We start from the raw sequence: 15,255 nt of genomic DNA on the forward strand, positions 1-15,255 counted from the left end.
CGTGGTAGAACACTTGACTATCCCTAGGTTCAATTCCTGGTACAAGGTGTAAGGAAAACCAGAGGACTCTTTCCCCATCTCTTTCTTTTAGGGAAATAGCAAACAGCCCACTTATATTACTGAGACCAGCTATTGAGAAGGAAGGAAAATAAATTCACCAAGCTTTCCTAAGAAGTGCTAAATCAGTCACATCAATCCACCAGGTCAACTAGATCAACTATTCCTAATATTTATTCTTTGAACAGATAATAAATAAATAAACAGATTATAAATTTGAATCTTCTACTTTGAAATCCTGCAAAGAAAGGCACAGAAGTGACAGAGCCCTTGCCTTAGCATACATAAAGCCCTAAGTAAAACCACCAGCATAAGAAAAACCACTATTCCCTTGGCAAGAAATAAATCATTACCACCCATTTTTAGTACAAGAGTATACTTAGTGCTCATCTCATGAAAATACCACAGATAAGCTGAGGTGTTAGGCCCCTCTCTCACCTCTGGCAGCTTCCTCAGAACTCAAGAGTTCTTGACTGACTGTCCACAGTCAGGGAAGATAGGCCTTAGAAAATTAGATGAGGCTTTGCATCCTAAAGGATAGGAAATTTAGAGAGCAGCCTATGCAGGAAGAATGTGAAGACTATAACTCTCTGAAATACCAGCTTATAGGAAAAAGAAGGCTAAAATTTCTCACAATGGGAGACTTTAAAAACTGCCGCTGGGCAGTGGTGCACGCTTTTAATCCCAGCACTCAGAAGCAGGTGGATCTCTGAGTTCAAGGTCAGTCTCGTCTATAGATCCCGGGATAGCCAGAGCCACACAGAGAAATCCTGTCTCAAAAACAAAACAAAACCAAAAACCAAAGCAAAACAAACAAAACCAAACCTACTATCTTGAACCAAATCACCACACCAGCCATTTTTACCTTTCTCTATGTTGGCACCCTTTTCTGCAGAACTGTATATTAAAAACTGTTTCTCACCAGATAGTGGTGGTGCACACCCTTAACCACAACACTCAGGAGGCAGAGGCAGACAGATCTCTGTGAGTTCAAGGCCACCTTGGTCTAGAGAAAGAACTTCTGGATGGCCAGGGCTACACAGAGAAACCCTGTCTAGAAAAACCAAAACCTAACCAAACAAAAAAACAAAAACTGTTTCACTCTGAGTTTGAGTTCCAGGACAGGCTATAGAGTGAAACCATGTCTCAAAAAAAAGCAAGCAAAACAAAATGTTCTGTTTTCATCAGTATGGCGAATTTATTTATTACAAAGTGAAGGTCCTGTTTCTCACACATTCCGATGGGGGAAGACCTAACTTTGGGGTTCATTTCCTTTGGGTGATAGACCTAACTTTTGGTAGGAAAAAAATTCATTTCCTTTTTTTTTTTCAACTCCAACCCCATTTGTTTTGTACCTCTCCCTGCTACAAAAAAAAAAAAAAAAAAATTTAAGCTTTAGAGCATAAATTAACTACCAAGAAAAAGAAAAACCTGTTTTACCCAGATCACCTACTGAGAGTGCTATAATTAAGGCCCAGAATCTGACTCTCTGACATATCATTTTCTATAAAACCTGAGAGCACAGAGTAAACAGGTAAAAGAAAAAAGAAAATATCTCTAGGAGCCTCAAAAGGCAGCAGAGTTAATCAGCAAAAGCAAATCACAAGCCCAAAGGAAAAACTCTCTGGGGTCATTAAAGAAGAAGTGAGAATTGAGCAACAAACCAAACAGCCATTGCAACCAACTAGCGATGATATAGAAGAGACAAGCTCCATCAAGAGCAAACTGCACACTTAGCCTATGCAAACTTCCACCAATGTGTATTAAAAGTTCTCTGAACTATTTTATCATAATTAAATGGCTTACTGTGCAGACCCAGCCAGGCTACCTTTCAAAATGTAAAGGAAGTGGATTACCCTTTGGTGGGGGTTTGAATGAGAATTGGCCCCATAGGCTATCACACAGTTGAGCACTTGGCCCCTAGTCTGAGAGGATTAGGAGATGTGGCCTTGCTGGAGGAGGTGTGTAACTAGGTTTTGAGGTTTCAAAAGCCCACACCATTTCCACTTAGCTCTCTCTGCCTGTCACTTGGTGGATCAGATACAAGCTCTCAGCTACTGCTCCAATGCCATGCCTGCCTGCCTACTGCTGTGATGGTCAGACTGATCCTCTGAACTGTGAGCCACCAGTAAACTCTTCCTTCTGAAAAAGATGCACTGGTTCTGTTATCTTAGCAGAGTAGTAGAAAAGTAATCCTTAAACACTAGAAATACGAATTTACTGAATAAGTAAGATCCATTAAAATAATGTTATATTCTTCATAAAAGTTTTTATTTCTTTGAGTATATCATGACTGAGGAAGATCATAAATTAGATAAATATAATTACCATACTAGATTTAATCATTGAATTAAGAAGCCCAGACCAAAGATTTATTTTTATTTTTAATGATGTGAACATGTGTATGTCATGTCTGTGTGAGATGATTCACATGAGTGTGAGTGCCTACAGAGGCTAGAAGCATCAAATTTAACTAGAGCTGGATACAGGTAGCTGTGAGCCACCTGATGCGGTTGCTGGGAACCCAACTTGGGCCCCCTTAAAAAAAAAAAAAAAAAAAGGCTTTTTGCTCTTAACTGCTGAGCATTTCTCCAGGCCTGACTTTCTAAATTTTTAACCATTTGTGGAAGTCTTCCCCCTACAATGAAAATGCTAGTGTTAGAGCAAGAAATCTTAACATGCACAACCTACCAAAGTCACTCAGGCACTGAGGACTTTAGATCCTGTTCACAAGAACCGAACAGGAACTTATTCTTGCTCTCTGACCTACAACATACACAGATACCCTTCGTTAAGTCTACCATCCCATCTTACAACAGAAATAAGCAGTGAAGGAAGAAGTCAGTCTAAAAGTAACATCGCACAGAGTTTCAGGTATTTTAATAATCTGTGAAAAGCAAACAGGGAAATGTTTGCTTCCAAGGAAAGCCAGTATTATCTAGGTCACCTTCTGGGTTACGGTTTCTGACCCTACGGTAACATTACAGTGCTCTCTAACCTGTAGATAACTGATGGACAGGCAAACAAATTTTCACATGTAAACAACAAAGTTTGTCAGGGTTCATCCCCGCCACTTGCAGAAAGCAGTCTCACCTCTTTTCTTTCTTTCTTTTTTCAAAGAATTACTTATTTATTTTACACATATGAGTACACTGACACACCAGAAGGGGGAATCGGATCCCATTACAGAGGGTTGTGAGCCACCAAGTGGTTGCTGGGAATTGAACTCAGGATCTCTGGAAGAGCAGTCAGTGCTTTTAACCACTGAGCCATCTCTCCAGCCCCACGGTCTCTTTTCTTAGTTTTTTTGTTTTCCTTTGAAACAAAGACTTAACTACTATGTGACTGATTGACCCATTACTTAATATGAAGTCCAGGCTGGTCTCAAACTCACAGAAATCCTGTTCCCATCAACCTCTCAATTGCTAGGATCACTGGTGTGTGCCACCACACTGGTTTCGTTTTCAATATCTCTGCTATAGAAATATATGTATTTTTAGGATTTCTCTTTTGAATTAATTACAAGTGACAAGTTTCCCTATTATGACCCAAAGTCTTTAATATTAAGTTTTAATATTGGATATGAATCATCATTTTACATTTTTTTCTAAAGCACACACTTAAGGAAAAAAATACATTAAAATAAAAATACAAACTAGAAAATCCCCTCCCCTCCCCTCCCCCTTTACCCTTACTCCCCATTCTGGATAAGAACTAGACTGGAAGAGCAGGTGAATTTCTGGCACAGTTACTTTTCTTATTCAAATATCCATTTAGTGAGCCAGGTGTGATGCATGTGCCTTTAATACCAGCACTCAGCAGGCAAAGGCAGGTGGATTTCTCTAAGTTTTGAGGCCAGCCTGGTCTACATAGCAAGTTCCAGGCCAACTGAAGCTCTATACCAAGACTACCCCCATTTAAATAAAATCAAAATAAATGATTTATTTATTTGTGTGCGTGTTTATTTATCAGGTGAGTCACCATAAAACAATTTTTAAATAAAAATAAAAAGGCTTCTATCTTTGCACAAGGTTTCTGTGGATACTAAATACTATTAAAAGGAAAAAAAAAAAATTAAAGGCCAGCAAGATGGCTCAGCAGGTAAAGAAAGGCATTTGCCAAGTAAACCTGGTGACCTAGGTTCAATCTCTAGAATCCACATACAGGTAAGGTATAAGGAGAGACCTGACTCCACAACGTTGTTCTCTGACTTACTGATATAACACACACGCGCGCACGCACACACACACACACACACACACTTTAATCACTGAAGAAGCTGGGCATGGGGCTTCACAGCACTTGGGAAGCTAAAACAGGCTTTTTGAGTTCCAAGCCAGTTGAGGCTACAGAGGGAGTTCTGGCCTCACCTACAGAGTTAATACCCTGTGTTAAAGACAAAACAAAACAAACAAACAAACAAAAAAATAACGAATCGCTACTGATAATCAACACTTACTAAATGTTTGACAAATGACTTATCTGATGTTAACTTTTTTTCCTTCTTCACAAACAGCCTTTGCAGAGACCATGAAAAAAAAAAAGTCAAGACCTGGGAAAGGCCTTAAGTAGTTTAATTTCTAAGCTTAACATTGCATTTTTCTTTCAGGAGGTGGTTAATATACTTTAATAGCCATATGCCCTGGTTTGGTCAGAAATAAATTACAACAATATTTAACCTTCAGTGTCAAATAAATCAATCAGAAAGCTGCAAGTGCCTTTTAACCTACCAACAAAACAGAACTAAATCAGCTGCCTTCTATGCTTGCAGGTCATAAACCGCATGTTTCTGACAGCCAAACAGATTCTGGGAAAGTGTGTGAAAACACTTTTTAAAAGGACTGAGCAAAACAATCACACAGGCTTTCTTCAACCTCAACACCCCACCCCACCCAACCCCCTCCCCACCCTGAACCCAGGGCCTTCCACTTGCTAGGCAAGCGCTCTACCACTGAGCTAAATCCCCAACCCTGTTTTCTTCAACTCTTGACAAGAAAACAAAAGCAAAACACTAGACAAAAACCAGGTCTGCCATGACATCTTTGCCCTAGATCCATCCATTAGAATTTCCACAAATATTTGCTTCTAATGTTTTTAAATCTAGGGGCCATTAAGATATCAATAAACAATGGATCTATTCCACTTTAGCCCTATCTGTCAAATGCAGTTCAAAACAATGACTTTGCAGGCTTTATAAAAAATGTACAGTGAATAGTCATTCCAGTTGCAAATACGAGGAATTCAAGGACAGCCTAAGATTCACAGTGATACTCTGCCTCAGAAATAGAGAGAAAGAAATTAAGGCTGAGGATGTCGCTCAGCTGGTAGAAGGGTTACCGAGTATGCATGAGGCTTTGGGTTCAACTCTCAGCACCACATAAACTGGGTGTGGTTGGGGCATGACTGTAATCTCAGTCCTCTGGAGGTGGGATCAGGAGAATGGAAGGAAGTCAAGGTCATCCTCAACTACAAACAAGAGCTGACAACTCAGAAAACAAAAATGAATTAAGCAACAGGCAGTGATACACACGTGCAACCCCAGTACTCGGGTCATGAGTTTAAGGCCATCTAGGGCTACAGTGTAAGGAAGGCTCTGTCTCAAAACTACAGAAAAAGTTAGGGGTGGGAGTGATGCCTGCCTGTAATTCCAGCACTTGTGAGAAAAAAAAGAAGATCTGGAGTTCAAAGCCAGCCCTAACTATGAATGAAGTTTGAGGCTAGCCTTGAGTACAGAAAACCTGTCTCAAAAGAGAAAGAAAAGGAGGCATGGAAATTAATTGATTAAAAAAAAAAAAGAAAGAAAGAAACAAGGAAAACTCTACAGACGTGTAAATTTGTTTAAATTTGCAATACAAATCTAGCATTATACATTTTGACAAAATTTGTTTGCTGTTTATAAAATATGAGTTCAAGAATGTAACAATGTCATTCATACCACCCAAACACAAGAGACATGTTTATCAACTATAAACTGAATAAATTGCAATATATTTATACATTGTAATGCTACACAGTAACAAGAAAAACATAAAGATACAAAACACCCAACAAAATGGCTACTCATAAAGTAATATGTTTCCACTTACAATTCTGAAAATCAACCTAGTAAATCTAAAGTGAGAGAAATAACTGCCTTTAATGAACATCAACTAGGAGTGGCAGGGACATGAGAAACCTGCTGGAGTACTAGGAATTCTTTTTTGTTTTGATCTAGGTAGTAAGGATAAAGTATATATTTATTTTACATATAATATTTATTGATCTGTACAATTGTGATTTGCAGCTTTTGGGACCGGGAAGATAGTTGAACTATCTTGAGTTTGGGGTGATGGGTGGGATGCCTACTCTTGGTTGTCAACCTGACTATATCTGGAACTAACTAAAAATCCAAGCACCTGGGCATACCTGTAAAACATTTTTCTTGACCAAATCATTTGAAGTTGGAATGCCCACCATAAATCTGGGCCACACCTTCTATGACAGCCTATATAAAGGACAAGCTTATCTAAAGAAAGAAGCTGTTGCTTTTCACCTGCTTCATTTCCTCATGCTCCTTGGTCGTTCATATATCCTGCTGCTGAGTCATTGCTTCCCTGGAGTTAGAACCTAGCTCTTGGAGACTCCTATGTATACTGAAGACCAGCTGAGACATTTAGCCTCGTAAACTGAACAACTACTGGATTCTTTTTTTTTTTTTTTTTTTTTTTTTGGAGCTGGGGACCAAACCCAGGGCCTTGCGCTTAGGCAAGCGCTCTACCACTGAGGCTTAAATCCCCAACCCCACTACTGGATTCTTACACTTTCTGTCAGGAGACAGTCACTGTTGAACTAGCTGAACCACAACCTGTAAAGGAACTCTTATAGATCCCCTCTTTAGATAGGTAGCTAGGTACACACACACACACACACACTCTCTCTCTCTCTGTCTCTCTCTCTGTCTCTCTCTCTCTCTCTCTCTCTCTCTCTCTCTGTTCTGTTCCTCTAGAGAAAACCCTGACTAGTACGCACCATCAACCTGACTAGTATGTACCACCACTCATGGCTCCCCATTAGTTTTAAGCCTACCCTGCCTTGGTGAACAGTCCCTGAACACAACACACACATCCTGAATGTGCCAGGTGACTGATAGAGCCATACCAGTTTGGCCCTCGCTATTCCATTCACTACATGGGTTTTTCTCTCAGTAATGAGACTCTGTGTATTTACATGAAGACGATTCACTACAAATCAATCCCCCATGGAAAATTCTTAACCCCAGGCTGCTTCTAAATTCTGCCTCTTATGTGTACAAACAGTAACAGTTATGTTTATTAAGAAGGCAAGTGTTACTAAAAATTACTGGCACATAGAATCAAAGCTAAGCCAAAATTGGGGTTTGTAGCTTATCTATTTGTAATCCCACTTTTCTTTAGACTAAAGGCTGGAGAAATTATTAAGAATTCTGCATAAAGGCTGCATAAATTATTAAGAGTAAGACTGGAACAATATAAAATACCGTGCCTACTCTACAATTTTCTCCAGGGTGCCCACACAATTTTAAGTGTTGCATCAAATGAAATTTCCCTTTCTTCCAATTAATCCTACAATCGAAAAACCTGGGTCAAAAGCTATTTTTAGTTTATTCTTAAATTCTATTTGAGATTCAGAAAGTATCCCCCCAGAGAGAAAGATACAGACAGACAGACAGCAGACAGACAGACAGACAGACAAAGGGCAGAGCTGAAGAAAGGGTTCAGTGGCTAAGAGCAATGGTTGCTTGTCCAAAAGACCTGGGTTAATCACCAGCACCCACTTGGTGGCTCACAACCATCTCTAACTCCAGTTACAAAGAATCTGATGCCTTCTTCAGGCCTCTGTGTTACTGCACAAAGCAAAACATCCATACACATAAAATAAAAATGCAAAATAATAAAAATAATTTTTAAAAGTCAAAGGTCATGAATCAAGTTCAAAGACCTGGAAAGATTTTATTTTATTATTTTTTTAATACGATGAGTATTTTGCCTGCTTGTATGTCTGGTACTACTTATATGCCTGGTGCGGAAGAAGTCAGAAGATATTGAATCTGCTAGAACTGAATTATAGTTGTGAGCTACCATGTGGAAATCAAACCTGGGTCTTCCGGAGTAGCAGCCAGAACTCTTAACTGCTGAGGCATCTATCTCTCCAGCCCCAAGATTTTATCTTATTATTATTTTATTTAAAAAACTGATGGCAGCTTAATTTCAAAGTGTTGCAGAAATGCTGAACAGGAAAGCATTAATTTCTTCAGGATTCTGTTCTCCTGCAGATGATCGCACTATAGCATCCAGATACATCCCAAGATAACAAGGCTTGAGTCATGGGCAAAATAACCCAAGTAACATTGCACAAGGCTGGCATACTCCCCTACTCACAGGAAAATAAAGACTGCAGATAAGCAGGCAGCCATATTAGAGACTTGCAACTGGGGTTTTCAACGTGGGGACTGCAGACATTCTAAGACACACCCTTAGTTGGGGAGGTCATGGTCATTACTGGATACTTGATTTTATTCCTGGCTTTACTCTAGTAGATGCTAGTAGCCATGGTCATCAAAAGTTCCTCAGAAGCGAAACTGCCTAGGTTAAGAACTTACCTAAATAAGCATAAGCATAAATAAGCATAAATAAGGTAAGCTTGTCTTACCTGGAAACCTATAAACTTATCCCTCAAAAGACACCCATGAAATATATGGGTTTTAGGAAATAATTTGCCTTTAAAATTATATATTTTATCTTGAAAAGTGATCATCAGTAGGTGAAACTGAGGAGAATATGGATGAAAATGTTGCCAGAGTTAAGAAAGGCTGCTACAAAATTGCCTAACTTCAATTCCCTCTTGAGATGGCCTCTATAGAGGAACATGCTCATTTATTCTCCCTGAGACATGGATGGAAAGTGTTACAGTCCCATGGTACGTCACATGACTAAATGGAAAAAAGACCAGACAGACAAAACTGAGGGCAAGAACGCACAGAGCTCAAGCTCCTTGATTATGTGCAGACTCTGGGTGAGCTTCACACTCTCTCTCCAACATACTGTTCTCACAGCAGTTTTCAGCCCTGTCACTCAAGAATCCCTTTACATGTAACATCCTTCAGTGTTTTGACATTATACTTATAGATACAAAGTTCAAATTTTCATTGCTTTAACTGCAATATAAAGGAACACAAAATTTTATAATACATCAGGGACTTTAAGGCAAGATAATACTAGGAGACAAGAATCTTTCCCCACATGCATTTCCAAAGTGAACCCCCCCAAATAATTATAATTTCTGTTCTTCTTAAACCCTCCATTGTCAGCCACAATGATCAATAATCTCTACCTCTCAGAAATCTGCTCCAAAGGTAGTATTACAAAGGTGAAATCATTCCACTTTAAACTACTTTGCTACTTAACTGCTGTGGAACTCAACAGAGTCTATTTTTTTTCATTTATTAAAGGAGGATGTCAGCATATTTATCAGGATTTTTGGTAAAAATTTAGTAAGTATATAGATTATCTCTTTCTGCATCTAATACTTTTTTTTTTTCTTTTTTTCGGAGCTGGGGACTGAACCCAGGGCCTTGCACTTGCTAGGCAAGCGCTCTACCACTGAGCTAAATCCCCAACTCCCATCTAATACATTCTTGATGGGAGTTGTAAGAACTATATTATACCAGAATCCACCTTGCACTGATTTCCTACCTACTGTCTATCTTATTCTGCTAACAGAATAAGAAGGGATGAGTATCTAGATTCATATACGATATTAAGCCACCGTATGACTACCCCCCACCCCCTTTTTTTTCTTCTTTCCTTTTTTTCGTATGACTTTTAAGATCGTTTCTAATCAGGGCCTGGTGAGCAGGAAGATTCTAAGTTCGAAGCCTACCTAAGACAGTAAGATCCTGTCTCAAAATAAAATATTAAAAGAAGTGATGAGGATCTAAGTATAGTACTTGCCTAGCATGTAAGATCCTGAAAACACACACACTCACACTTTAAGATTATGAAATATTTTCCTGTACTGAGGTTATTTTTTTTCACATTCTTAGGTCCCCTTTTCCAGTTGGCACAACAGTTTTATGTATTGTAAAAAGCAGAAAGAGAACCTTGAACTCAGATCATAATAAAAATGTATTATGAAAACCTAGGTCTGGTCTTTTTTTTTTTTTTTTAATTTCTTAGCCCCAGGCAATAACACACTATAGTTAAGAAAGATGATAGCCTTTCTAGTGAAAGCACTTCTATGCAATCTCTGATATCTTTAGAAAATGACTTGTCAAGGATCATTCATATCTGTGTCAATTCCTTATTGCAGTAAGTTGGAACAAAATCTCCATTCTACAGTACCAGGAAGGTATCGATGATGATGACAGCAAGAGAAATTACTCAGAACAGAAAGAATTCCAAATATACTAAATGAACTAAGTCCTAAATTTAAAAGTGTATTAACCCTTCCCCCCAAAAAAAGCACAGGAAGAAATATTCTGCGGCTAGAGAGATGGCTCAGCGGTTAAGAGAACTGACTGCTCCTCCAGAGGTCCTGAGTTCAAGTTCAATTCCCAGCAACCACATGGTGGCTCACAACCATCTGTAATAGGATCTGAAGCTCTCTTCTGGTGTGTCTAAGGACAGACAGCTACAGTGCACTCATAAATAAAATAAATAAATCTTTTAAAAAAAATTCTACTTCCGTATGGGAATTCAGCATTTACACACACAACATATCAGAGGAAAAAATTTCTCAGTTCTCACTGTAAGAACTGTTCTCCATTAACTATCCAAATCCAAGGAATTGTCTCTAGGTAACAGATTGTGGCAAAGAGGAGGTGAAGGGGGATGGAGAGATTAGATTCCTTTTATTTAGTTTCCAACATTTTTTTTTAAAAAAGATTTATTTATTATAAGTACACTGTAGCTGTCTTCACACACCAGAAGAGGGCATCAGACCCCATTATAGATGGTTGTGGGAGCCACCATATGGTTGCTAGGATTGAACTCAGGACCTCTGGAAGAGCAGTCAGTGCTCTTAACCACTGAGCCATCTCTCAGTCCCCAGTTTCCAACATTTCTCCCCCGGAGCTGGGGACCGAACCCAGGGCCTTGCGCTTCCTGGGCAAGCGCTCTACCACTGAGCTAAATCCCCAACCCCAGTTTCCAACATTTCTAAGCATAATTCTCTTGTAATAAAAATTTGAAGTTGGGGTTGGGGATTTAGCTCAGTGGTAGAGCGCTTGCCTAGCAGGCGCAAGGCCCTGGGTTCGGTCCCAACTCAAAAAAAAAGAACCAAAAAAAAAAATTTGAAGTTAAGGCTATTTATTACCTACTGAAAATTCAGGAAATTTGGAACCCTGAGTTCTATTTTGGGTGTACTTTTCATTAGGCTCTGAAGACTAAACAAGTACTCCTGTCTTTCATGTGCTATACAGAGTTCAAGGTCAGCTCCATCCTTCTAAGGTTCATAGACATCCTGTATACTTAGTGATATGCTGTCTCAAAGAGCCCAGCATGATGGTGCATTTAGGTGGTGGTTAGGAGGAGGATTGCTAGTTCGAGGCCATCCTAGGCTACATTGAGAGCTTCTGCCTCAAAACCAAAACAAGCTTGTGGCTACTCCTTTATCTAATGCCAGCACTCAGGAGGCAGAGGCAAGCAAATCTCTTAGAATTCCAGGCCAGCCTGATCTACATAGTCAAGTTCCAGGCTAGCCTGGACTACACATAATGAGCCCCTATCTCCAAAAAAACCAACCAAAAAACCAAAACAAAGAAAAATCCTAGGGCTTGAAGGTAAAGGAAGGAAAAATTACTCAAAGTTCAAGGCCAAGTGTACCTGCTGAGTTCGAGGCCACCCTGAGTTCTAAGGGCAGCCATTGTTTCAGAAACAAAACAAAAGCAATTGCTCTAGTGGTAGGAGCAGGAAGAGGGAAAAGTCATCAGCAATGGCTGTCAAAAGAAATTTATAAGTTCTATGTAACGTATTCATCCATTTATTCACCGAGATCCTTAACTCCAGTTTCAGAAAGGTGGCCAAGAATGCTCAGCTTTGAGCAAGGGCAAGCATCAGAGGGGAAATGGCCACATGACTCAGAACCTTCTGACTAAGACTTGGTCGGACTCACCAACTTGAGAAGGTCAGTACTCGGCATCTTCCTCTGCAGATGGCTCCTCAGGGCTCCTCTGCTACTGCGTCTGAAAAGGGGAAACTCGGCTGTTTACTCTAAGACTCGCAGCAGGAGTCGCCACTCTGCGGGGATCTGCTGCTTGGCTGGCCCCTTGGAAGGTTCGGGGCTTCCCTGCCGGGTTTGTGAGCACTCTGGCGGGACCCGAACCCAGAACACGAAGAACTCAGCAGAGTCCACACGGGGGACACGCCCCTTCCCCGAGCCCACGGCCCCACCGCCTCTCCACAAGCCAGACCTTGGGCTACTCCAGCCGACCTGCTTCCCCCGCTCAGCCGCTGACTGCTTTCGGCGCCCCGAACCTCGGCCCCGAGCTTCTGAACCCTGGCGCCACTGTTCAGCCCTGGCCCCAAACTCCCGCCTGTGTCACCTCCACGGCACAGCTGAGAACCCACAACCCTTAGCCCGGATCCCCATCAGCAGGGACCCACCCCCTCAGCCCGTGGTCTGCTCCCCTCAACCCAGTTCCCCATCAGCCCGGATCCCTCTCAGCCCCGGCCCTGCTCCCCTCAGTCTGGGCCCTGCTTCTCTCAGCCCAGTTCCCCCTCAGCCAGGCTCTCTCTTAACCTGGGCCCTGCTCCCCTCAGCCCGGCTCTCCCACAGCCCAACTCCTCCTCAGCCCGCTCCCCCTCAGACCGGGCCCTGCTCCCCTCAGCCCTGCTTACCCTCAGACCGCTTCCCCTCAGTCCTGACCCTGCTCCCCTTGGCCCCGACCCAGGTTCCCCTCAACCCAGCTCCCCCTCAGCCCGGGCCCTGCTCCCCTCAGTCCAGCTCCTCCTAGCCTGGGCCCTGCTCCCCTCAGCCCGGCTCCCCTCAGCCCAGCTCCCCCTCAGCCCGGCTCCCCTCAGCCCGGGCCCTGCTCCCTTCAACCCAGCACCCCCTCAGCCTGGGACCCGCTCCCCTCAGTCCAGCTCTCCCCGAACCACAGACCCACTACCCTCAGCGCGAGCTCTCCACAACCTGGTTCCCTCTCGGCCCCCCAATCCTCAGCTCGACCTCCCTCCTCTCCCCTGAGCCCCGGCCCAGATCCCTTCAACTCCTTCTGGTTCCCCACTGCTCCAGCCCTGTCTGGCCCACCGCGGCGGCTCCACCTCCTCAAGCCGTGGACCCGCGCCTTCTTCCTCGCAGAGGCTCAGCTGGCCGCCGCCCACCTCACGCGCCTCGGTTCTGCAAGCGACTCACTCGCCGGTCGCAGGACCCGGGTTCCCCCTTCCGCCGCCGCCGCAGAGATTGGAGATGCACCGCCCCCGGCCCCGCCCCTCCCGGAAATGGCCTTGGGGTACCGGCCCGCCTCCAGGGGCCTCTGGCGTGCGCGGCCTCGACGCTGTAGGGCGCGCGCACGCCCCATGCTGCGCTGGGCTCGCCCTGTAACCCTCTGCCCACAGACTGCTGAGTCCTGGCTGATGGGGAACCTGGCTGAGGGGTGTGGGTTCCCATCTGTGGCGTGGGGGAGACGCGGGCGGAATTTGTGGCAAGGACTGAGTAGTGGCGCCAGGGTTCAGAGGCTCGGCACCGAAGTTCGGAGCGCCGAGAGCGGTGTAGGCGTGCGCGCCGCCTGCTGACGGGTTAGGGGCTGTGTCTAAGCCGGATAGGGCGTATAAGGGTCTCGCCTAGAGCCAGTTTTACAACCTATTCAAGCTACTCTTTTTTATTTGTCTTTTGTTGTTGTTTTATGATGCAGGCTTTTATACTAAGTTGCCTAGACTGGCTTTGAGCTCTTTCTCTAGGGCAGGCAAGGCTCTGAGTTAGGTATTCTCCCACCTCAACCACAGCCTTCCAAAAAGCTAGGACGACATCTTTAACAATTCTGTTTTATTTTGAGCCAAGTTCTGACGTAAGCCATGCTGGCCTCAAACTGGTCGTGTATCTTAGGATAACTTTGAACTCACAATCTTCCTGCCTGCCACCTCCCAAATGTTGAGATTGTAGAGGTGTACCAGCCACTACGCTCAGCAGTTTGGGGGATGGTTAGTGTTTATTCATTTGAGATAGGGTCTTACTCTGTCCTGTGAGTTATAAACTGCCCTTGAATCCCACCGTCCAAGAGGCCAAAGCAGGAATATTGCTGTAATTCTGAGGCCAACCAGGGCTTCAAAACCCTACCCCCTCAACCCTTGCATTCTGGACACAGTTGGTCACTTCCAGCCAGTGTGGATCTGCAGACAAAAACTGATTTAAGCAACCACCTGACCTGGGTCTTTAAAGGAAAAGCTTTGAGATTTTACTGAGTGCTTTAGGGTTTCTGTTGCTATGATGAAACACCATGACCAAAGAAACTTGGGGGAGGAAAGGGTTTATTTGGCTAACACTTCCAAAGCACTGTTCATCATCAAAGGAAGTCAGGACAGAAACTCAAACAGTAAAAATCTGGAGGCAGGAGCTGATGCAGAGGCCATGAAGGAGTGCGGCTTACTGTCTTGCTTCCCATGGCTGACTCAGCCTGCTCTCTTATAGAACCCAGGACCACTAGCCCAGGCATAGCACCACTCACAACAGGCTGGACCCTCCCCCATCAATCCCTAATTAAGAAAATGCCCTACAGGCTTGCCTGTAGCCTGAATCTCATAGAGGCATTTTCTTAATTGGTATTCCCTCCTCCCAGATGACTTGAGCTTGTGTTAAACTCACTGAATGAGCAAGGGATTGGCCCTTGATCTCTTTTCTGTGTTAGAAACTTGATTTTCCCATCCATGTTATAGATGTCTGATGAAAAACAGCATGTCATCTTGGTTAATGGAAAATAATGCCACCCCAGCCTTCATGCCCCTGAAGGAAATAAATAGAGGGCAAATGGAATAAATACTGGGCAGAAATGGTATTTTCAGAAGTAAAGCTGGGTAGTCATTACAATTCAAGTGGAAGGGCCCACCAGGGTCACAAAGGTTACCTGCCCTTCACACCAGGTTGGGGGGGGGGAACGACTCTCAAATGAGTATGACTACATGTGTGTGCTGGAGCAGGTGACAACACAGTCACAGCCATGACAGCCACCTTCACCCCCTTGGGAAT

General features: G+C 43.1%; 1 protein-coding gene across 3 annotated transcripts in view; it reads right to left on the minus strand.

Annotated features, from left to right (window-relative positions):
• The window catches only part of Sgpl1 (sphingosine-1-phosphate lyase 1), a 45,997-nt gene extending 32,507 nt beyond the window's left edge, over positions 1 to 13,490 (minus strand). The window contains exons 1-2 of one of the 3 annotated variants that reach the window (XM_032888239.1): positions 13,429 to 13,490; positions 12,187 to 12,256 (exon numbers count right to left, since the gene is read on the minus strand). In XM_032888239.1, the coding sequence (XP_032744130.1) occupies positions 12,187 to 12,213 (27 nt within the window). In that variant the 5' untranslated portion in view covers positions 12,214 to 12,256; positions 13,429 to 13,490. Of the gene's footprint in view, positions 1 to 12,186; positions 12,257 to 13,337 lie in introns of all 3 variants that reach the window. The other 2 variants (XM_032888238.1, XM_032888237.1) reach the window with 2 other exon arrangements.
• Between the last annotated feature and the right edge of the window lie 1,765 nt (positions 13,491 to 15,255).

This window comes from Rattus rattus, chromosome 18 (assembly GCF_011064425.1).
Source record: "Rattus rattus isolate New Zealand chromosome 18, Rrattus_CSIRO_v1, whole genome shotgun sequence".
NCBI lineage: Eukaryota > Metazoa > Chordata > Mammalia > Rodentia > Muridae > Rattus > Rattus rattus.